Source organism: Pteropus alecto, unplaced genomic scaffold (assembly GCF_000325575.1).
Source record: "Pteropus alecto unplaced genomic scaffold, ASM32557v1 scaffold12, whole genome shotgun sequence".
In the NCBI taxonomy this organism is placed as follows: Eukaryota; Metazoa; Chordata; class Mammalia; order Chiroptera; family Pteropodidae; genus Pteropus; species Pteropus alecto.
The window spans coordinates 8846530-8870363 of record NW_006432669.1 but is presented as its reverse complement, the minus strand read 5'-3'; the positions used below and the strand labels follow the sequence as shown (position 1 = coordinate 8870363).

Genomic DNA, 23834 nt, shown 5'->3' with positions numbered 1-23834 from the left:
AACCTTACCTAGATTTTCATTCTTAGCACTTAACTCTTTAGAAAAGTGTTCGATCCACCAAAAGCAAGAATAGAGTTATAGAACAGTAGAAACATTCCAATGTGTCATTGTCTTCAGTTTCAGAAGGATATTTAAAATTCTGTGAGCTCTCCAAGTCAAGGAATCCTTTTGTCAACTAACTGTACCACCTTCCTAACTGCAATCAGTCCTTAGCCAAAGGCTGCTATTTAAGAGAATCTATAGTGCAGCTATCAATATTATGTGTCAGTTTGTCGGGCAGGAAGATGTATGAGCTGTGAAGAACAAAGCCATTAAGGCCACTAGGGCTGCAAATTACTGTTGTCATCCATACTCTGAACCAGGGCACTCAGCAAAAGGGGTAAAGTGTGGAGGGCAGGGAAGTGGTCAGAAATCAAGCCCCAGTGCTCCAGTCCCTGATGCCAGGCATGGAGTTGCATCTTCCCAGAAGAAAGGATACTTTTTCCTAATCTGCACAAAGATGCATAATGGGGTAGCCATTGCCTTACTTGGGCCCACATAAAAAAGAAAAAAGGAGCCAGACGGTATTTAACTAGGGAAGAAGGAATTAAACTAAATCTTTATTTAGTACTTACTATGTACTAGAACTGTAATAAAAGCTTTATATGTACCATATTATTTACTTTAATATCTTTCTCTCTATAGTAAGGGGCATTGTCACTTGTCATTATGCAGATGAGAAAAATGGCAATTTAAGTAAAATGCCAAATAAGAGGCAGAAAAAAATTTATACTCAGGTATCTTCTGTGAAAAAGGTGGAAATCTGTTCAATAACACATACAAGACATAAGAAGGATGTCTTGGGTTTACAAGTTGCTATCGTTCAGTTAATCTCAAAGTAGAACGAATATCTGCTTTTAAAAGGTAGGGGGTTAAAACACCAGTTTGGTTTCACATCCAAACCACAAAAGGAAGGGGGAAGTCTTCAATTTTAAGATGTCAGACACAAGAAAACAGAAGAAATCACAAGCATGTCAAAATGAATGAAATTAGGAATTTGAGATACTCACTTCAGAACTGAAACTTTAAATACTGTTGGCTTTTAGTCACCAGCCCCTTTATGTATTAATGACTAAACCATGCTTTGGCATATTGCATGTTATTTTGAAATAAAGCCTCTCATATGAAACTGAATGAAAAATAACCATCACCCATGTTACAGTTTCCCTAAAAGAATAATTACCATTTTCCAAAGGAAGTTTTACCAATGCACGAGCATTAATCGGTGTGGTCTGATTACAGTGTCTCACTCACCTGAGGCTGAGTTCATCATATTCTGCTGCACTGGTGGACTGGTGGGGGCTGTAACATTCATCTGGGAGAGCATGGCCTTCCTGGGGTCCTGCCATGTTGTTGTTTGATCGATGTGACTGAGACGAAACAAACCAGTGCATTAGATAATACTAGGTCCTAAAAACAACAATCTCACTTATCAAAATAGGGTAGATACGGACTCATAGGCAAAGGGGTCGAAACTAGCTTTGCAAAAGCATATAGTCGTGACATCTCATTGCTCCTACACTTCCTCTGCAAACATTTTTCATCCTTGTATCACTTAATTTTAATTTCTTAGATCTTACGAGTGCAAGATTTGAAAAAAGCTATGCCTGGAATTTAAGTGAAGAGAAACCATTATCACCTAGTAGACAATTATTATCTGCTTCTAATTTAAAGAAAAAATGTGATTTATAAATTTGTCTATAACAGTGGTCATATTACTAAAAACTGAAAATTCACAAGGGAATCACCTATTTTTCCCCCCCTAAGTTAAGAATACCAATTACCATAATTTTTAGACCTAAAACCCTTTAGGTGAAACATGAAGATATTAAGTCTTGTAAATGCCAAAGCAAAAATAGAATAAAAAATTTCACCTATAAGTTTTTATTACTTCCTGTAACTGTTTAAGGTCTTTGTTATTTGCTAAACAAAACATTTAAACATATTCTACATACTTTCAACCTACTGCGAAATATCTTAAGACATGCATTTAGTTTTCATCTATAAAACTGGGATAAAGACAGCTAGAGTCTATGAAATATAAGACAAGGTATCCAGCACAATATTTGGTATATGAGCATTCAATAAATATTAGTTTTCTCCTTCTAGCAAATTTGTTTCAGTGAAGCAAAAACTAATAATATTATACACATGAAACTACCTAAAAAACTATTGTGAAGACATAGCCAGAGAAGTACTCAAAGCATTATGCAAGCTTCTCTTCTGTATAATTTATAAAAGCAAAAACTTAAAAGCCAGCTAACATCTAATGATAGAGATGGATTAAATAAATATTGTTTTATATGATGGACTACAATGCAGCTATTGAAAATATTTTAGAATATTTAATAATATGGAAAATATTCATAATACAGCTTTTTAAAGTCAGTTGTAAAACAGTATGTACCGTTTGAAGTGTATTGTTTAAATATGTATGTACTAAAAACATATGGGAAGGATAGATATCAAAATGTGTTTCTTTCTAGATGACAAAATTACAGAACTCTGCTTTGCTAGGTTTTCCTATTATTAAATTACCACAGACTCATCATTTTTGAAATTGGGGAGTGGGGAATGGCCAGAAATAACTTATTAATAAATAAATAAATAAAAACATTGTTTGGTAAGGATATGACACCCTGTCATTACCTTTACTGACATGGAACTAGAATGCAATCTTCAAGAATATCATCAATAACACAATAAAAAAAGCATCATAGATTCTGGCTAGAATGGCCCTTAAATATTTTCTACTGAAGATGGGAGAAGAATTCCTTTAGGTCCTAGGCAAGCAGAAAAGGAATGAAAACAGGGAGGTAACAAAATGGAAGATGCGTATACTTAGGAATGACAATGGTACCTGTCAATTCAAGGCTATTACAGACCAACTGTAAATATTAAGAGAAAATATTTGTTTATTTAGTGGATTACATGATTTCTCAAATGTTAAATAATCAGTATTCCTTTATCCCCACTGGTCATATATTTTCTCTTTAGCAGTAGCACTAGCATTTGCTCAGGTCTAGACAATATAGCCAAAACCTTGTTCAAGTCTTGCATATATATATATATATATATGCACCTCATTCCAAAAGATGATGTCCTTATCAAACCCAGTGAGAGCTTATACCTCTTCCTTTTCAATCCTCCAAATGATCCACTGAACAAATTAAACCATAAAATGTCCTTTAGATATAAAGTACTTCCTTCTAATGCTTATAGATAGCAAGCAATACACATATGGTAATTAACATAGTCATACTCAAGGAAATAAGTTTAAAACGCACAAGAAGACCAAAATTTAGGCAAATATTTGTCACTGCTTGTTATAATGTTAAGAAACCAGGAAAGGAAATGGCCAGTGATTCATTATTAGTTGCTCTTAAATTTTAATGAAATTGTATGCCACTGACTGCTCTTTGTCTCCAGTACTTCTCAAAATATTGGAGCCAATCCCTAAATCTGTTCTTAAGGCTTCTTTCTCCTTTACATAAATTAGGGTTTTGAATATAATACAGAGAATATATAGTTTTACTGCTCTCATAAGATCAATGATTTTGCTGACGTAGGTACATATACTGAAATTTCTCCTCCTGAAAATGCTGTTGAACCTTGGTAAGTTTAGAGTTGTACTATATAACCTCAGCTAATGTTCCACTTACTTAAAAACATCTACATCTCTTTACAGAATAAAGATGCCATTATCTAAACTGTCTAACTACAAAAGCATGGAACCATTTAGATGCCTAAGAAAATGCAAAATAAATTTAACTTTAGAGTTTTTGTCTTCACTTAATTTTAAGATTAAGTCATGAAAAACACTATACTATTTTAACTTAATAAGTCTATTTGCAACAGTACACCCCAAAATACCCATCCTTATTTATCATAAGAACAAGAATTTTTATAAAAACATTTCATGCAGCAAAAATTTTTGCTAAGACCAAATCAATAGTTTGCCAGGCTGGATATATATGCATGGTACTGTCCTTCACCCCTTTCTGGTCTTTGCTCAAATGTCACACTCTTAGTGGGGCCTTCCCTAGTCATGTCATCTAAAATCCATCCTATATAAACTTGTACTCTCTCTTCTTTATTTTTGTTTGATAATCCTTTATCATTATTTGACATATATTTTACTTATTTTGTTTGCTTGTTTTCTCCAACTAACATAAGCTCCAGAGATATAGGGGCTTTTATCAGTTTTATTAACTATTGTACCTTTAACTATTATAAGAGTGAATGACAAATATTTGCAATTATTAAAAAAATACTTTGTTTTTTCCCCTAAGAACATCGAACTTTCGCCCAAAGTCCTTGTAGTCCTACTGACTTTATCAACACCCACCTTTTCTAAAAACAAAATTATTGGTAAGGATTATGGATCTACTAGAATTATCGATAAGGAGATTATTGGTGACATTGGCAAGAGCAGGTTCAGTGGCATGATGAGGGTGTAGTGAAGAGGAGGTAAGGAAGCAGACATGTTTAATTATGTAGAGGGGAGGAAAGCAAAATTGCGACAGGATGTATACAAGTTTTTGGTTTTTTAAAGAGGAAGAGATATACTTTAAATGTAAGTAGAACAGAGTAGCTTAAGATATGCTAAGGGTTCACTGAAGACTTAGTCATCTATCAGCTGGTAGGAAGAAACAATGTAGATACTGCTTCTACTGTAAAAAAAGAGTGAGAAAGGATAGGGCAGAAGCAAATAATTTCACTGGCAGGTGAAAGTTGAGTGGATTTGGGTATGATAACTTCTACTCTCTTATCAAGCGGTATAACGTTAAGATGATTGACGAGACTGGCATTATTGCTACCTCGCTTAATGCAAACAGAAAATTGAAGGACCTGCACAAGGATACACATCCAGTACACAACAGGACTTCATCTGGTACCCAAGAATTCTGAAAAGAATTTCTGTCTGAGATATATATATGAAAAAGATGATACTAAAAAATGTAAATTCTTTGTAATATATATTGAATAACATATCGCATAAATACCAAAGGAGAACAGAATTAAAAAAACATGGGTATTGAACATTCAATAAAAGATACCAGAATATTGCAAAACACAATTTCTACTACCATTAGAATATAAGCTTCTTGAAGGAGGTGCACATGGGAGAGTGCCTGCTACATAGTAGAGCTCAATAAATATGTGCTGAATTGAATGAATATTAAAGTAGTGTGCATTATTTAAGAATGTGATAGCTAAGAATTCTTATAAATGTTAATTTGGAAAAGAAATGAAAAGAATTTTATCACTCAAACATCACCAGTTCTTAGAAATGTCAAATTATAAGCAACAGAATCAAAATATATAAACACCAAGGAGATAAAATTAAAGAAAACTCATAAAGCAGTATTTTTAGAGTTAAAATATGAATGGTTATATATAACACAGAAAATAAATATTTGGTTTATCTTGTTCCTAAGAATAGTCTAGCTGATGAACTTACTACAGGTAAATAAGAAGCATGAAATTCAACAGCACCTTCAATACATGTAAATAAACTATTCTTTGCTATTATTTTGGGGGAAGAAAAGGTGATTGGATTTATGACCAAGATAAAGCCTATGATCTCACTCTAGAACAGCTAAGGCTGGGAAACAATGAATTTGTCAAAGTTTAGACTGATGAAACCTAAGCAGCTGCTCTACTACTTTGACCAAGGCCCATGTCCAACAGAAGTCTCTCCTGTGTAAACATAGCCACCTCTCCTGTTGGCTTTTGTCTCTGTTATTTTACAATGCAGAATTTAGCCATACTTATTGGATGATTGAGCAAAATGTACATAGAACCGAAAAAAGGGGCAGAAATCCTGAAGTGAACAATTAGAAAATTGACTTTTTGCATAATACAGGTGAACTGAGGCTCTGAAATATTGAAATACTTAAAAGAGTTTTATATCCTTCTGTGAGATATATTATGAAAATAAAACCTGGGCCTTGAATATTCAGGGATTTTAACTTTATAATAAAATAAATAACAATATTACTGTCACATCTTCAAATTATTGTGGGGGAACCATAAGAACATGAAATGCTACCTGAAGCTACTGTGGGGAGACCCAAAGATCTTAACTCCCCAGGACCAGTGTTCAACTGGGAGAATAAAAATGTGACATTACTTCGTAAGTCTCTCAAAGGTTAAAAAAAATAATCACTTAAAAAAAAAAAAACACTCTACAATTTATTAAGATTAAGTGATACGATGTCCAAGGGCCACTGACCAGAATGTAGCTGTGCTGAGATTTAAACTCAGAACTAATTGATGCAAAATCTACTACACTCATTCTACTACATCAGAATTCTTCTTATGTTGTAAGAGAATTTTGGGTGTTTCGGGATTTTTAAAGACTCTACACTACCACTACACATCACCACCCCCGCTCCTCCAACCCTTGTAATAAGTACAAGGAGACAGAAACCTCCTCAGCAACAACACCCAGTAGACCAAAAATCCAGGATCATACTGTTCTGCATCTCTCCCACTCAAATCAAATACAAAGGGAAGATATGGTAGTTGAGAGAAGTTCCCAGGGCTTTTCTTTCTAATTTTTTTATTGAGGTATAATTGACATTCCCAGGCTTTTAGATGGGACCAATGACTGACCAGAATAACTTCTTATAGATTCCTTGGATACTGGGGGCAGGGTGGGGGATAAGTCTTCTCTGTGAATTTTGAAGGTCAAAGGAACACCCTACTGACACTTTTCAACATATTAGATACATGAGCTGCCACCCCAGAGAAACCCTGGGATTTACTGTACAGGAAAAAGTTGCCAACTTCTGTTAACTGCTCTCAGGATGATGTGGATCTTGCAAGGAGCCAGTGACAGCACACAATAAAAAGGATCTGGTGTTGGGATGGTGAGCAGCAGAAATTGGACATAGTCAAGACTTTCTTAAGAATGGAAATCTATCACAATAATTCTCATTCACTTCTCAGAGCAAGCCTTCCTTAACTAATGAGGACACTGAGCTTAGGAAAATTGAGTAACTGGCCTTCAGTCACACTGCTAATAAGCAGCAGAGCCAGGATCAAAATGTCCTTTAGCTTCTAGCCTCAGTGCTCTTTTCATTCCATCTTACCGGTCTCTAAGTAAAAAAGGATTTTCTAAAATGATAATCTGCCATTCTAGTAGAACAAATTTTTTCAGGGAATGTAATTTAATGGGAGAATCAGAATCATTTTAAATGATTTCTTTTTCAATTCATCAACTATCCAAACTAATCCAGGACTAGCAAATGACCTAGGACTAGCAAATTAGATAGAAAGCTATCTTTATTATACAAAATACACAATTACTAGAGAATGTTAGCGATCGGTGAATTGATGGCACTGGTAAAGAGAGGAATTGACTATGGGAGTATTATGTTTACTATTTCTTTTCCTTTAAATTGGTGGTTTACAGCTCTAAAAAGTTATGCTTGTTTTTGTCCTTCCTACTTTGTTTCTTCTTTAGAAACATTTCTGGCACTGATATAAATTAAGATACAGCTACAATATGCAAGTTGCTTCCCTATCTAGACACTGACTTCTTGTTATATTGTAATGTTTAATCACCTATAAAAGTGGTTTCAAAGACTTCTGTTAAATCATCTCTCAGAATCTACCAAAAGTAACTCTCCCTACTGTTAACTTTAAAATATATTGTCACAATGCGATAAAAACATGTTTTTAAAAGCAGTGAACTCATTTTGGAAGTGGGTCATAGAAAGATAACTTAGACAATGTATGTTACTTTAAAAAAATCCTTCTGGGTGGTCATCACACAATAGAATATATAGATGTCAAATTATAATGTACACCTGAAAATTATAAAATTGTATTAACCAATGTTACCCCAATAAACTTAAAAAAAATCCTTTATGCAAATCAAGTGTTAACAACACCGTATAATCAACAACTATATAAGCTTAATATGAACCTCTGTTTCCTTTGAAAATCTGCTACATTTCTTGAGAGACTCATTCCTCAGACAATCTTTTCCCCAACTGGTCTACAAAACACCTAATTTCTACCTAATCTTTTAAGACCCAGATCCCTCCTTTTAGAAGCCTCATCTGTGAAATAATAAAAGTAAAGAAGACATGGATTTAAATTCCTGCTCTGCCAATGATAATCTGGGTTGTACAGACAGGTTATTTTATCAGTGTTTTATCTTTGGTACAGTGGGACTGATTTATTTACCTCCTTCCCAGGGGTGTGAGGATTAAATTCGGTAACATATATAAAAGCAACTAGTATTATGGCTCCTGGTACACAAAAGGGCCTCAAATATTTTTCCTGACTTCATTCCTGTGCAAGTCCAGTATTTAAAATAGGAAACACTTCATAGTAAATGGGCTGAGTCAAATAAATGTGTAAGAATGAAAGTGAGTTCAGTTTTCACCTGATAGATGATGAAGAAATATAGCAGGTAGATACTACAGGTTTCAGGAAATTGAAATAATAAAAATGTTTCCGGACCATTATATCCACTTTCACAGAGCTATCAGCTTAGAGTAAGAACGAACTAGAAAAGGAATCATGCAAGTATAGCTATAATGGCTCCCAGGGGAAGAACAGCAAAATAATTTGAGAATAAAATAATAATCTCATTTCGATAACAAAATATCTTAAAATATTGTTGAAAATCTCTTCATTTTATTTTTTTTTTACTTAAGCCATAAAATGGTTGACTCTGTCAATCTAAACCAAAGCAAAGAAAAAGCAATATTCTTATGTACCAGCCAAAGTCCATCCCAACAAATTCTAAGATGCTCTTCAAATTCTTGGTTGTATGTTTTATTATCAAATACTGACTCCATACTCTTATTTAAGGGACACTGAGAAACATGATTACAGTGACAGAAAAATATTAATGACTTTCTTATATTTACTCTCAAAGTTTAACTTTATGCCGCTTATTAGTGAAAGCTTAAATATGACTCTGCTTTTAAGCTAGAGACATCTGGACAACCCAATCACCACCATTTCTGAATAAGTGAGAAACTTTGCACTTAAATACATGTAAAACCACAAGCTAAGTACCAAATAAGCCAAATGACCAAACTAAAGAATTCTTTTTATTAAAGTGACTTTTAAGAAACAAAAGTAAGCTTAAAACTAGAAAATCAGGAACAATAGAAAATAGATGTGAGGAACGTTTTAATTTTAAAATTTCGGTTACTGCTGTCAGGCCCTCAAAATACTATGATGGCAGAGATGGTTCTAAAATTTAGAAGAGTGGGCAGTCAGCCCAGAATTATTGCTCACTTACCAAGCCCATGTTTGTTGTGCAAGTGTTATTTATAGAGTCACATGCTAGAGGCTGTACCCAAGCTAGCTAAACCTACACGCTTAATTGACTCTAGGAACAATGATACATTGTTCAATTTAATCCTTGTATGAGCTACAGTTCCTAAGCCACAACCATATGCTTTTTATATTTGTATATGTCAACCATGGGCTATTTTGGGAACCCTCAAAAGTAGAGATATGCACATACTATAACATCTTGATAAGGATGAAAAGACTTACATACTTTGTCTCTATGATAACATAGTTTTTATATTACTGGAAATCAAAATCTTAAATTAAAATTTGAACAATTGGGTTATAACTCAAGGCTATTAAAAATGGGTAAAAATTCTGCACGTGTGGGCAGAAACACATAAAAGCAAATGTGTCAACTGATTATATTCTACTCTACAAATTGTACACCACACTATAATCTGATTTAATAGCCTTAGGTTGAACAAAATTAACATTTGTTCACAGGTATGAAATCAATTTAAACACAATTTCACCATGTTGCTATACAAGAGTAATATGCTTGTATTACTACATATGTCCTCCTTGGAAATGTTTATTCTCTAAGGAAGGGGTGAGGATAGAGCAGTTATGAGAATAATGCCAAAGCTCAAGTAGAGGATTCCTGAAACAAACACAGAGTTCTCTCAATCCTAATCCCAAATGGCTTTTGTCTGTAGTTATTAGCAATATTCTTTTCATAATGCCACAACAACTGAGAACATTCTCACTCAAAGTTAAGAAAGTGTTATTTATTTGTCCTTATTTCATGATATAAAAAACGATGACAGATGTCATCACAGTATGAACTGAGACTCATAGTTGTATTAATATGACAAAGACTGGAATTCAAGTCTCTTGTTTCTCAACTATTAAGTCTACCTAGCTCTTTCATTAAGAGTTGCCTTAAGAAAAAAAGAGAAATGGCAGAACTATGACCCCCCTCCAAAAACAGAAAACAAAACAAACAAACGCTCTGAGAAATTCACAGAAAATCTATGAATATTATTCAAAATGTGGTCTGGTCCTTAAACCACGTGCATCAGAATTACTTGGAAGACTTATTTCTAAGCACAATAAGATTGGAGTAATTGATCTAGCAATTTTACACATTCTTTTACAATATGAGACCCTTATGTGCAATAATAAGACACTTATTTATCCCAGAAGAGCCAGATAAGAAATGCAATCTCTTCAAAAGAGATTGCATGTTTGGTTTTCTCAAATTCCACAGTTTTGCTTAAATTGTTATTCCTGAGCAAATAATGGTTTAAATGAAACTATTACATGTCAGATGTCAAAGAGAAGTGAATTTTGTTATACATGTTAAAGACTTTTGCAGTATTAACCTTTCATTTTATAACTGTCAGTCTAGGGATAAAAAAGAAAGAAAGAAAGAGAGAGAGAGAGAGAGACAGAGAGACAGAGAGAGACAGAGACAGACACACACACACAGACCTGTGAAAATAAGGAAACAAATGTGTTGAGTACCAACTATGATTTCATTTGCCATGACATGACTTAGGCCTGAGGCCCTCAACCAAGGACCAAGAAGGGAGACAGGTTTTGGCAGTCAAACAAAGCTATTATCAGCTTTCTGTGTCTCAACAGACACTAGTAGCTTCCAAATAAGGATGTGTTCAGTCTGTTGGTTCATGTGTCTACCGTGAGGAAATAACATTTAGTTAAAAACCTGGAAACACATTCATTGCATACTTATGGCTATACTCAAGTTTTCAACTGTTACCAACACAGCAAGGCTTTAGCCACCCAAAATATTAATATAGGATGAGTCTAACAGCCTGAGAAACATTTCCCAAATGGTAAGTCATCAGGAAAGCAGTCAAGAAAATCCATAATAAACATTTCCAAGCAAAGTAAGCAAATGGCTCTAACAGAACAAAACACATATGGAACTTTTAACAAACTGCCAGCATCCTCTACCCTTGCCATGTTTGATAACAATGCAATTAGTTAAATAATCTCACATATTTTCCCTTTAATTACCACTCGCTTTAAATAAGTTTGATAACACTATAGAATGTCTTCAATTATCTAAAAATATTCATATTGAAAGATAACTTGGGGAAAGACCTCAAAATCTAAAAGTTAACTTTTACGTATTCTATCCTGTATTTTCAGAATGAATGTGACAAAGGGAGAGCAGAATTCTTTCATTCACGGCCGAGTCATTGTTTACCTTTCTTCCTTCCATTAAGTTCTCTTTGTATGGTCATGCCATGCTACTAATTTTTTTCTTTTTTTAAAGAAAATGAATGATACATACTCATCCAAACCAGGCTTACTTATTAAGTAGGGCTGGCGCCCACAGAATACTCAGTAGTCTATCATATAAATACAGATTAACTGTCTCCCTTCTGTCTCCTTTGGGCTTAACATGTTCATTAAAAGATACATGTACACCTGAAACATATAATGTTATATACCAATTTTACCTCAATTAAAAAAAAGAGAGAGAAATCATTTTGTAAATTCCAGTTTATCAGAATCAGAATATTTGTTCAGGCTGGAAACTAGGGTTTGAATTGCTTTTTTAAAGTTGTAATTGATATGTGATCCTGTCAGTGAAAATACAGTTTTTTTCTTTGAATCTTTCAAGCTAAATGACTATGAAATTCGATTATACTATGAAATATATTAACACCTTTTTAAAGGAGATTTTTATGGATGGTGGTAGAAAGTGTTACAAATAGTCACAGTCATGGTCATTAAAAGGAAATTAACTGTAAACACTAAGTAACATGATCACTTAGGGACTGCCTATTGACAATCTTTGAGAACCATGCTAGAAGACTGGATCCTCAATCTTCCACGATATTGCCCAAGAAGTAGTTTCACAGGTTTCTAGTTCTTAACGGGTGTTGTTTAAAGGATGAAGAGGGCATTCCTCTACCCTCTGATTAAGATGCCAAACATCCACCAGCTTACTGAGAATAAATTCAAGCTCTAGGAATCTAAAAAGTTAAAGAAGAAGCTGTTTACCAGATTGGGAGTTTCACTGAAAGTCTTCTTAAAATTTTTTTTCAATAACTAAAATGATATAGCTGGGAAAAAGTTCCCCAAAGCAGACTTAATTTGGTTATCTATGGAACTCATTTTGTTAATCTTCTAATTCTCATATAATGTACATACAGAAAAGAACTGATTCTTTAATATAGTATCAAGAACACACTATTGGATTTTAACGTAAGAAGTCTGAAATATCTGACTTATAATTTCTTTGTATCTTAAAAAAAAAAAAAAGTCATACAAGTTTTCACAAAATATTTTGTCCAGTACAGTACTTTGGTGGGTAGGAGTAGTGGCGGAATGGCAGAGTGGGCAATAATACCTGCCTATTATGAATCACTTCTATCTGTGGAATCGGGCAAAGTTTTTGTCATTATTGCTCAAGACTGACATAATGGAGCTGCTGGACAAACTACTAAAATGGTTCAAGGAATAGAATGGACTAGGCTTAACTGGAATGCCTATGTCTATAAAGGTGAAGTTCAAGTGGAGATATGATTAAAATCACAAATAGAAAGGAAGATTCTAAAATTCTCAAAATATGAAAAACACTTCTCACCTGAAGAAAAAATTCAGCCAACCACTATTTCACATCTCCATGCCTTTGCTCACATAGTATCCAGGCCTTCAATTCCTTTTCCTTCCTCACTCCTCTCCTGTCAAAAAGCCTTTAAGGCCAGCTCCAATGTCTGCCCTTAGGAAGGGTTCCCTGAGCTCTCCTCACCTCCACTCAGCCAGTAACAGATCCAACTGCCCCCTACTGTTTTAATGGAAATTTCTTTACAGTATTAACCACTATACTGATAAAGGGTTATACATACCTGTCCTTCAACCCCCACTAGACTATAAACTCATTAAGGCTCAGGACTCTCCATACATAATACACATTCATTAATGTTCTGAGGAACAAAAGAGGACATTCATGGAATCTTGTAGATTTATGAAAGCTCTATGGAAGTGTGAGGCAGTATGAAAAAAAAGTACTACATCACCATAATAAATATTAAGACAGAGAATAAACCTAAAGATTTGCATTAGTTTTATTAATAGAACCAAACTCTGATTCTATTATATGAATTACTTCAAAATCATAAATTAAAGTGGAAACACATTTGTATCAAGAGAGTTTTTATGTGATTAGCAACTGGCATCAGGTAGAAGACCCAATATTTGTTAGAAGAGCTCTTCAAGATCTCAGAATTACTTAATTCAACATATTCATGTTACAGATTAGGAAAATGGCAACAAAAGATAAAACTGACTTTTTCTTTTACAATTAAAAATGTCCAAATAAGCAACATATGGCGGATTCTGTGGCTGGGGAAGGTGTGAAAGAATAGCTCACAAACAAGAAAACTCTGCTAATTTAAGCAACCCCCAAAGACATGTAAAAGCTTTGAGAAAACCAGCAACATTAGGCAGCATAAAAGATCCCATATCTGCACAGCAAAAGAAACAATAAACAAAATGAAAAGACAACCTATGGAGTAGAAAAAAATATTTGCAAGCCATAATTCTGATAAGGGATTAATAATATCTAAAATATACAAGGTACTCATACAACTCGAAAGCAAAACCCCCAAATAATCCAATTTAAAAATGGGCAAAAGACATGTGTCTAAAGATACACAAACGACCAACAGGAACATGAAAAGGTGCTCAACATCACTAATCATCAGGAAAATGCAAACTAAAATCACCTTGTTAGAATATGTTTGGTAGAATGGACAAGGAATAACAAATGTTGCCCAGGATATGGAGAAAAGGGAACTCATGCACTACTGATGGGATTACAAAGTGGTACAGCCACTAAGGAAAACAATATGGAGGCTCCTCAAAAAATTACAAATAGAACTACTATATGATCCAGCAATTCTACTTCTGGGTATTTATCTGAGGAAAACAAAACACACTAATTTGAAAAGATATATGCACCCTATTATTCCCATGTCCATGGCACCACTATTTACAGTAGCCAAGATAAGGAAACAACTTAAGTGTCCATCAATGGATAAATAAAGAAGTTCTGGAACAGGTGTCCCCTGCTATCCAAAAGTAGAGTATTCCTGTGAAATCTTTTGTAAGATGAAATAATATAAAGGAAGAGTGTCCCCCAACTATCCAAAAGTTTTGTGTTTCGCCACTTCATTTTTATGAAAGAACTCCATTAGTACGGTAGCAATTGTTCTTGTAAAAGTGATAATACTCTTCAGATATCTTTCAGTTAGCACAAACAGGTACAAATGTAGGACTTTTGTAAAAGTGAAGTGGCGTTATGAGAACTTTCAGAAAGTGGAGGAACACACAATGGAATATTATTCAGGCATAAAAAATAATTGAGGAAATACTGCCATTGTGACAACATGAATGAACTCTGAAGGCATAATGCTAAGTGAAATAAGTCAGAGAAAGACAAATACTGTATAATTTCACTTACACGGAGAATCTTAAAAAGAAAAAAAAAAAACGAAACAAAACCCCAAACTCCTGAAAAAAGAGATCAGATTTATGGTTATCTGAAGTGGTATAGGGGGAGCAACAATTGGATAAAGGTGGTCAAAAGGTACAAACTTCCGGTTATAAGATAAATAAGTCCTGGGGATGTGATGTACAATATCATGACTATAGTTAATGCTGCTTTACGGTACACATGGAAGTTGTTGAGGGTAAATCCTAAGAGTTCTCAACACAAGGAACTAAATATCTATATTTTAAAAAATATACAATATGCATTCTATATTTCAATATGGTGATTAAAGTCTCCCTTTAATCACCCAAAGATAGCACAACTTATTTCTACTAATTGAAGCAGACCTAAAATAATATTGAAATAATTCAGTTGTGCTCCAGGTATAATCTGAATATTTTCAATCACTGACTGGTGATTAAGTCAATACAAATAAGAGAATTGCTAAAATCAAAGAGCAAACTTACATGTCATCTCCTTCACTCTGTAGATGACAGAATTAAGACCCATGATGGTCATTCAACCACCCGCTTGACACCATGACACTAGTGGGCAGAAGCAAAATTAGAATTCAAGTCTCCTGCCAATCAGCTTCTCTCTCTACAACTCCAACTCTCTCCTATACAGTACAATGAATGAGCTAGAAGGAAAATTGTAGACCATCTGACTAAGTGTTTCATTTTATAGAGAGAATGGATAAATAGTCGTTAAAGTGCTTGCAATGGGCTATAACCGATTTTCTGACTCACAGTAGCATGGGTTCCTTAGGCGACACCCGGACTCATCTCTTAAATTAAGTAGCTTGGTCTAGGGAGGCCAAAGTGAAAGGTGCATGGGCACTGTCTACCTGTTCAACAACTGCTGACATCAACGTCACTGGCAGGAACAGCATCTACAACTGCTTTGATGCCAATGACTCAGAGGTTGAAAAACAACTCACAGCAAAGTCATTTCATCAGCATCTTGCAGCATTTTATTAGCCAGGTGAGAGATACTTCCTGAATACTGTATGTGAATCAGATTAAATACGAGAATATTTCGCTTATCTGGGTCGTCAATAAAGGAGGTTTACCCTACAGGTTCTTTCAGAGTTAAGTGAAGGGACCTCCTCATTTGTACTCTAAGTGTTTGGTATTTATTTACTATAAACTACTCTTTGTAATCCTCTGCCTTAAATTATGGGGACTATACCTGGAAGTTAAACTAAGGTCTCTTCTTTTTACTCTTGGTCACACAGCTATGTTCAATATGGTCATCTAGATTCCAGTTAAATGTGTGCTTATAGGTTGAGTGCTATTCTTGATCCTGTAAATTTAATCCTCCCTTACTCTGTAGATGACAGAATTGAGACTGATGATGGTCACTCAATCAACCACCTGTCTGAGATCAAGACACTCATGGGTTAAGGCAAAACTAGAATTCAAGGATCCTGTCAGCTTCTCTCTCCATTAACTCTAACCCTCTCCCATACCAAAACAACAAAAACAAACTAAACTGAAGCCAAACATTATCTGAACTACAGTTCATTTAAAACACTTACTGAACACCTACTAAGCACCAAGTAATGCTGAACATCAAAACAAGTAAGACATTGTCCCTGACCTAGAGAAGTTTCCTTCTAGTGAGGAAGCTCCACAAAAATAAAATTTTAATTAAAAAATGATAGGCTCATGACATTTGTGGAAAGGTTTTTGGTCCAGCCTACAAAGACAGAGGACACTTAGAGGAGATAACCTCTGACCTGAATGCTGAAGAATCTATAAAATTAGCTAGTTAAAGAAGCTAGAAAAGCATTCCATAAAGCAGGGCAAGCATGGACTAAATCAGAGGTGTGGTTTTGGTCCACTTGAATTAAAGAGCTGAAGTACATTTCAATTAAACAAACCCCTCTGGCTGAAAAGTTTAATGTGTTTCTAGCAATCAAATATGCCTCCAAACATTATAAAATGCCCCAGGAAGAGAGAGGACAAAACCAACCCTGGTTGGAAAGTACTACTCTAGTCTTAAAAATAAAGCTTATGTTCTATTTATCTTCTTTAACTTCTAAAGAGTCCCTTACATGTTCAATAATCTTGCTTCAACTAAGCTATCTTTCTTAACTATAACTAACATGTTATACCAATATGTTATCATTTAACAAATACTAGGTATATATAAAATATATTTTGTTTTATAATATATATTTACAAATATGCATGTATTTATAAATACATAACAAATACTATATGTGTATGTATATAATATATGAATAGATCTAGGAATACATGAATCACCTGAAGAAGGATGGCTACACGTCTCTAAAGAGTATACACAGAACACCTATAATATTAATAAGAACAGATATGGTTCAATTCCCATTACTGCAGATTATTAGAAAACACTAATAATCTTAATACTTACTTATTACGGATGAAATGCTACAACTTTGATTCCAAATTCAGAAGTCTCTATTATCTCTATGTGGCATAAACATTTATTGATCACCAAAAAAACCCAAAAAAAACCCCCACACGTTCCCCCACTTCCTATGCCCCATATAGTGAGGAGGGATCTAGTGACTCATTTTTGCCAATGGTCTATGATAAGTTCTTTGCTTCTTCACTTTCAGGCCAAAGCATAGAACGATAGTGTGAATTTTCCTTGTTTCTCTTCTTTTTGTATATTGACAATTAAGGCAAATGTCAAAATGGCAGTCACAAGAGAGATACATCTGGGATGCCTGAATCACCACTAAGAAGGGTGTACCCTGGCAAGCCACCAGATCATAAAAAGTATTTTGTGAATGAGAAATAGTGTTTATTTAGCCACTGAGATTTTTGGATCATTACCCAGCATAACATAGTCTTGTTTTAATACAAAGTACAGATGGTTCCCGATTTACGATGATTCAACTTACGATTTTTCAACTTTACAATTATGTGAAAGCAATACGCATTCAGTACACACAGGCTAGGCTAAGCTAGAATGTTCAGTAGGTTAGGCGTATCAATCGCTTTTTCATTTTACAATTTTTTCAACTTATGATGAGTTTAATTGGGATGTAACCCTATCAGAAGTCAAAGAGCACCTATACAGAAAAGTACTGCTAGTATCTAACAACATGTCCATTCAGATGTTTAAAACTTGAGTACTTCCTGAAGGATATTTATAGACTCTAAACTCCTCACCTATCACATAGAAAGAAATAAGCATTCAATTTTCACTATGATTACTATCTTTAATTAAAAAAAAAAAAAAGACTTGAATAGACATTTTCCCAAAGAATGGTTAATAAGCACATGAAAAGATGTTCAACAGCACTAGCCATTACAGAAATACAAATCAAAAGCACAATAAAATACCACCTCACATTCATTATGATGTCTACTATCAAAAATGAGAAAACAAGTGTTAGCAGGACGTGGAGCACTTAGGAACTCTTGTGTGCTGCTGATATGAATATAAATTGGTGTAGCCACTGTACAAATGTTTGGCAGGTCTTCAAACACTTAAACATAAATTACCGTATGATCCAGGAATTCCACTTCTAGATATACACCCAAAAGAACTGAAAGCAGAGACTCAAACAGATATATGTATACCAACAGCCAGAGCAGTATTATCCAAAAGAGCCAAAAGGTGGAAGCAGACCAAGTGTCCATCAACACCAGAATGAATAAACAAAATGTGGTATACATAAACAATGGAATATTCTTCAACCATAACAAGAACAAAAGTCTGATACATAAAAGTCTGATACACAAATACTATACTATTTTACTTATATTAGGCAAATTCACAGAGACAGAAAAGTAGAATAAAGTGTTCCCCCAGTGGCTGGGGAAAAGGAAAGAATGGAAAGTTACTATTCAATATAATAAAGAGCTTCTATTTGGGATGATGAACAAATTCCGGATGATGAACAATATGCATCTGGAAATGCATACTGGCGATAGTTGCATAACACTGAGAATGCACTTAATGCCACTGAACTGTACACTAAAAATGGTTAAAATGGTAAATTTTATGGTATGTAAGTTGTATATAATTTTTAAAAATTTCTTTTAAAGTAAAGAATTTAATCATGCAGACTCTTTGATGTTTCTTTTTTCTGTACAGTCTATGTATGACCCAGTGAAAATTCTTCTAAATGTGTTACTGAACCACATTTTCAATCCTGTTTTCTAAGAACTGCAACCAGCTTGAACTCAAAGGAATCTGCAAATAGAAAAAATTCAAACATCATCAAGATCTCTAAGCAGTCTCTGCTGACTTCACAAATCCACTCAATACAACTGGCATATAAAGGTTTTGGCACTACGAACAAGTATGGCAAGTAAGGCAGCAAAAATTTTTGATGAAATGAAGTAGAGCTATAACATAGAGCTCTAGCTACAAAATTATAAAGCAGACAGACCAGTCTTCTGGGCAAACAACAACGAGATTTACTCTCTTTAGGTAAAGGTTTCAGACTCATTTCATACCCCCAAGAGACACACTTTTACTTAACTCCGAAAGTAGTAGATTTGGCCACAAGTCAAAGTAGAATATTAAGCTGTGCAGGGTGAAAGACTGGCACCATTGTTCTATGACATTCCCACAAAATCATCAAAATTAAGTAAACATCTCTTAAATGAAATCCTCAGCCATTAAAAGGGCAAACATACTACGGCCATGCTACCCTGAACGAGCCCAATCCTGTATGATTTCAGAAGCTAAGCAGGGTTGGGCCTGGTTAGTACTTGGATGGGAGAGCACCTAGGAAGTCCAGGTGCTGTAGGTGTTAAAAAAATAAATAAAATAAAAAATAAAAGGGCAAACATAGAGAGATGAAAAATGTTTGATAATATCATCAAGGTAAAGAAAATGAAACTATACCTATGATTATAAGTACATAAAAGAAATACTGTTCGGACATATGTTTTTCATAAGGAAATATATACCAAAAAAACAAAAACAAAAACAAAAACAAAAAAGATCTGCATGTGTCAGAATTTTTCATCCTTTAAAAGTTCTGTTAACATTCTTAATGTTATGAAATATTTTAGAAATTGAAATGTATCAGGCCAGTATACATGGAATTTTTTAATTACTGTAGGCCATGCAAAATGCTCCAGACATTGTGGGAACCACAAAATAAATACAAGATAGAAAACCCCAACTCTCTTGAGGATGCCATCTAAAGGGAGAAAGAGTTGGATAAAACTATTAAGTAACCACTTAAAAACTAAAGCTATGTCATTAAATTTTCTATCTCAACAATCTGCCAAGCAAGATCATTGCGCACTAAGCCAGCATTTTAAAATACTGGCTGGCAGTACTTCAGTTGGCCAAAGAGCAAAACATCCTGAGACTTATTTTGTTTGACAGACAAAAGACAAGGGACACTAAGATGATATTCCTAATTTCTACGGAAAGAAATGAGCATACTGTTTGTAATCTTGGCAAAATAGGAGAGGAGTTAAAAACTGAAATGTAAAAATGAGTGTGTTCTCCTCTGATCTAAGCACTGTGGAGAGATTCAAAAGTTCTCTCTAGTACTGATCAACTGGACCCATGGCTGTCTTTTCACTTCATTTATGATAATTTTGCCTATTTAGCCCTCAGAAGTTGTATGCAATAACAGCCTTATGTCCCTCCTCCATGGGACTGTCTTGTAATGTCCCCTAGTAGTGTATGTCCTTTCATTTATGCAACTAGTCGATGAATGTTCCTGAACAGCAGCTATGGGCAGTCATCATGCATGGTGATGTGAGGTACAGAATAAAGGAGACCCAGGCCCCAACCAGAGTCCTAAGTCTCAACAGAATAAGAGCTAAGAAGGAAATAAGTTTAATATTTTATGTAACTTCAACCCAAAGTAATCATTTCTCAAATTCTTCTCACTCTCTATGATCACAAAAGCAATATTAAATCATTTACATATCTTTTTTCACTTCCTATACTCAGCAATAACAAGTTTGGCTAATAATTTCCAATACATCTTAAAAGACAAACTTGGCTCCCTGCCTTGTAGGTTACTTTCCACACAAGCTGCTAGATCAGCTTCTTTTAAACACAATTCATACCTGGTTCCTCCCCTCCTTTTACAACAATAAACCTAGCTTCCCCACCTTTCTACCCCCCTAGCCTATTCCTCAATTTGACCCCACATCTCTCTCACCATCTTCCTTTCTCTTGTGTAGATATGCTATCTATTTCTTATCTAGAACACAGATCATGCTCATCTTATATTCCAACCCCCTGTATTAACCATGCTTCTTCTTTCTCTTATCCTATAGCCACTTCAAATTTGACTCCAAAACAGCTTGTTCAGGAAGTCGTAGATTGACTCCACTGGCTGGTGATCATCCTATCTAAAATGTGCTCAAGTTGAACAGCATTAATATTCCTTTAACTTGTTCATTTATAGGAACAATCTCAAGTTTTTCTTATATGCTCCAGTATGGTGTTTTGCCCAGAGTGGTCACTTTAATAACCTAAAGGAACCCAGATTTCAACATGCAATTAAATAAAAACTACATAGCAACATGTGAAGAGGGAAAAGACAAGAGCAATAAAATGTCATATTTTAACAGGCTCTATCCTATGCTGCTAGTGGTAGGACAAATAGTTATAACTTTACTGAAGAGTTGTTGGCAATATTCAAAAACTATAGTGCAAATAGTCTGAAAATATATAGCCAAACTATTATCAATGAGTAATGAGATTGAGTATTTTATTTGTTCTTTTGGCCTTTCTGTATTGTCTACATTGAACCCCCAATACTTATACAATAAAAAATGTGTATTTGTTTTCACAAGTGGATTGACATAATGATCAGGAACTAGCAGAAGATGAATAAAGACATTTCAGACATTCATGTATTATCCAGAGTATAATAAGATAGTACTTAAAAATGTCTGTCATTAATTCTAGGTATCATTAATTCTTATGGGATCTTTAAAACTGGCACACTAATGCCATCCAGAAACCACCAGTGTACAGCACACAGTGAACACATAGGAGTTACTGAACTGAACGCTGCTAGACCATGTAGGTCTTGCTTTCTCAGTTATCTATTACATAAGATTTTTCAGATAAACTGAATCCAACTCTACTCTCCTTTTTCATAAATACAGGCTTTCATAATGCACATTTATCTCAGCTTTCAAATCAATGGTCTTCTTAGGCTCCCCAAAGCCCTGAATATCTTGGTTATAAACAAGATATTTACTTACAGTTTAGAGATCAAAGCTGCAATCTCTTACAAGTCAACTAAGAAACACCAGTTTCCCAAGTTTAACCATGCTCTATTATTTTTGTTATAAAATGAACTATACTCTAAAAACAGACTAAACACATTCAAAATTCTTGTTTCCAATACAGACTTTGTTAATCATTTTAAATAATCAAGTACAGCCATAATTAAAGTTAGTACAGACTTAGGAAATTCACCAGGCAGCTTTTTAAAGACTTTTTTGAAGCTTTACCAAAATTCTATAATATACTCAAATATTTCTAAAAGCCAAATAGTAAACATTTTCTTCTCCTTTTTCATGACTATCATTCTAATTTCTTTTTTTAATGTCAGCTTTTAAAGTCCATGGTATGGCTGACAGAGAAACTATGTGGCTAATATTAAATATAAATACAAGATTATGAAATTTGTGGTAACAGCTGTTGAATGAGTTTTAGGATAATCCTTTGGTGAAATAAAAGGGCAGTGGTGGGGAAAAAAAGACTACTAAAAACTATCAAAAGTAAAAATAAAAGAACACCACAGAGCATCTGTCTGTTTAGAAGTCATTCTTGAAGGCAGAGATCCAATGCTGAAATTGAATTCTGCCTATGCTTCTTGTTCACTCAGTTGGTCAAGTTATTTAATCTCTTAGTTTCCTCATCTGTAAATGGGGATGATGCCCAAAGCGTTAGTTCATTTCCTTTAGAGTCTATATTTATTTCAGCAATTGAACTAAATAATTTCAAAAGGTAGAAGAAACCTAGAAAGATCATTTTATTAACTCTTATACTTTACCATGTACACTCATTGACAGTAGAAAATTACTTTATCCTGCTTATCTATGAATAGTGTCAACAAGGACTAGAATTTACATCTAGAGATGGCTAGTAGGGGTGTTTTATTATATTACATTATAAACTCTCATGGGCTGTGATGAGGATTATATGAGAAATGCAGCTAAGCATATAATATAGTGCCTGGTTAAATAAAGAATCAATTATATTTTAGTATAGAACAGTGGTCAAAAGAACAGACTTTGGTGCCAGGTTGACAGAGTTGGAATCCTGGCTGTGCCACCTATTAACTATATGATCTTGGATAGAATGTGCCTTAGTTTTCTCATCAGTCAAATGGGGATAATAGAGTTGTGAGGATTCAATGAGTTAGTTACTCCATGTAAAGGACAAACCAATACTGGCATGATAACACTAGACAAATGCTAATATTATTATTATTATTGTTGTTGATATATTTTAGAACAAATCATGCCCTTGAAATTGAACTGAATATAGTGGAAGCCAAATGAAGTATTCCAATTCCATTCAACAATATTTGAGCAGAAACTACTGAGTGTTGTGGCTGAAAGAGGAATTAAAGATATAGCCCCAACAGAGTACAAGTTTCAGAAGGCAGGCAACCACAGAACCTCAGTTCTCTCTAATATATACCAAAGAAGAGAGGTACCTTATTTAGTCTATTTAATCAAATCTAAGACCCCATGAATTTTAAGTAGGTTAAAATCTGAAGACTATTCTAATAGATACCTATTCTAATAGATACCTATTAGAATCAAAGAAATGCTATAGGAATAAAAATGAGTGAAGTTAATGCCACTGAATTTGAGATGGGGAGGTTCAAATACCGTCCACGCAAGCTATAGAAAAATTTGTACAGGCATCTGTGCTGAAGCTGAGACTTAAATGATGAAATAAAAATGAAGGGAGGTTGGGGAGACTTTCCTGGATAAGTAGCCCAAATAGTGGAAACATGCATGCAAAGTTACAAATGTGT

At 34.4% G+C, this 23834-nt stretch overlaps 1 protein-coding gene and 1 pseudogene across 1 annotated transcript in view; one reads left to right on the top strand and one right to left on the bottom strand.

The window, feature by feature from the left end:
• YAP1 (Yes associated protein 1) overlaps positions 1–23834 on the bottom strand; it is a gene marked incomplete at its 5' end in the record, with an annotated part of 99537 nt that overhangs the window by 52914 nt on the left and 22789 nt on the right. The window contains one exon of the mRNA XM_006907539.3: positions 1294–1409. Coding sequence (XP_006907601.2) covers positions 1294–1409 — 116 coding nt within the window. The remainder of the gene's footprint in view (positions 1–1293; positions 1410–23834) is intronic.
• Positions 19486–19604, top strand: LOC112476242 (annotated as a pseudogene).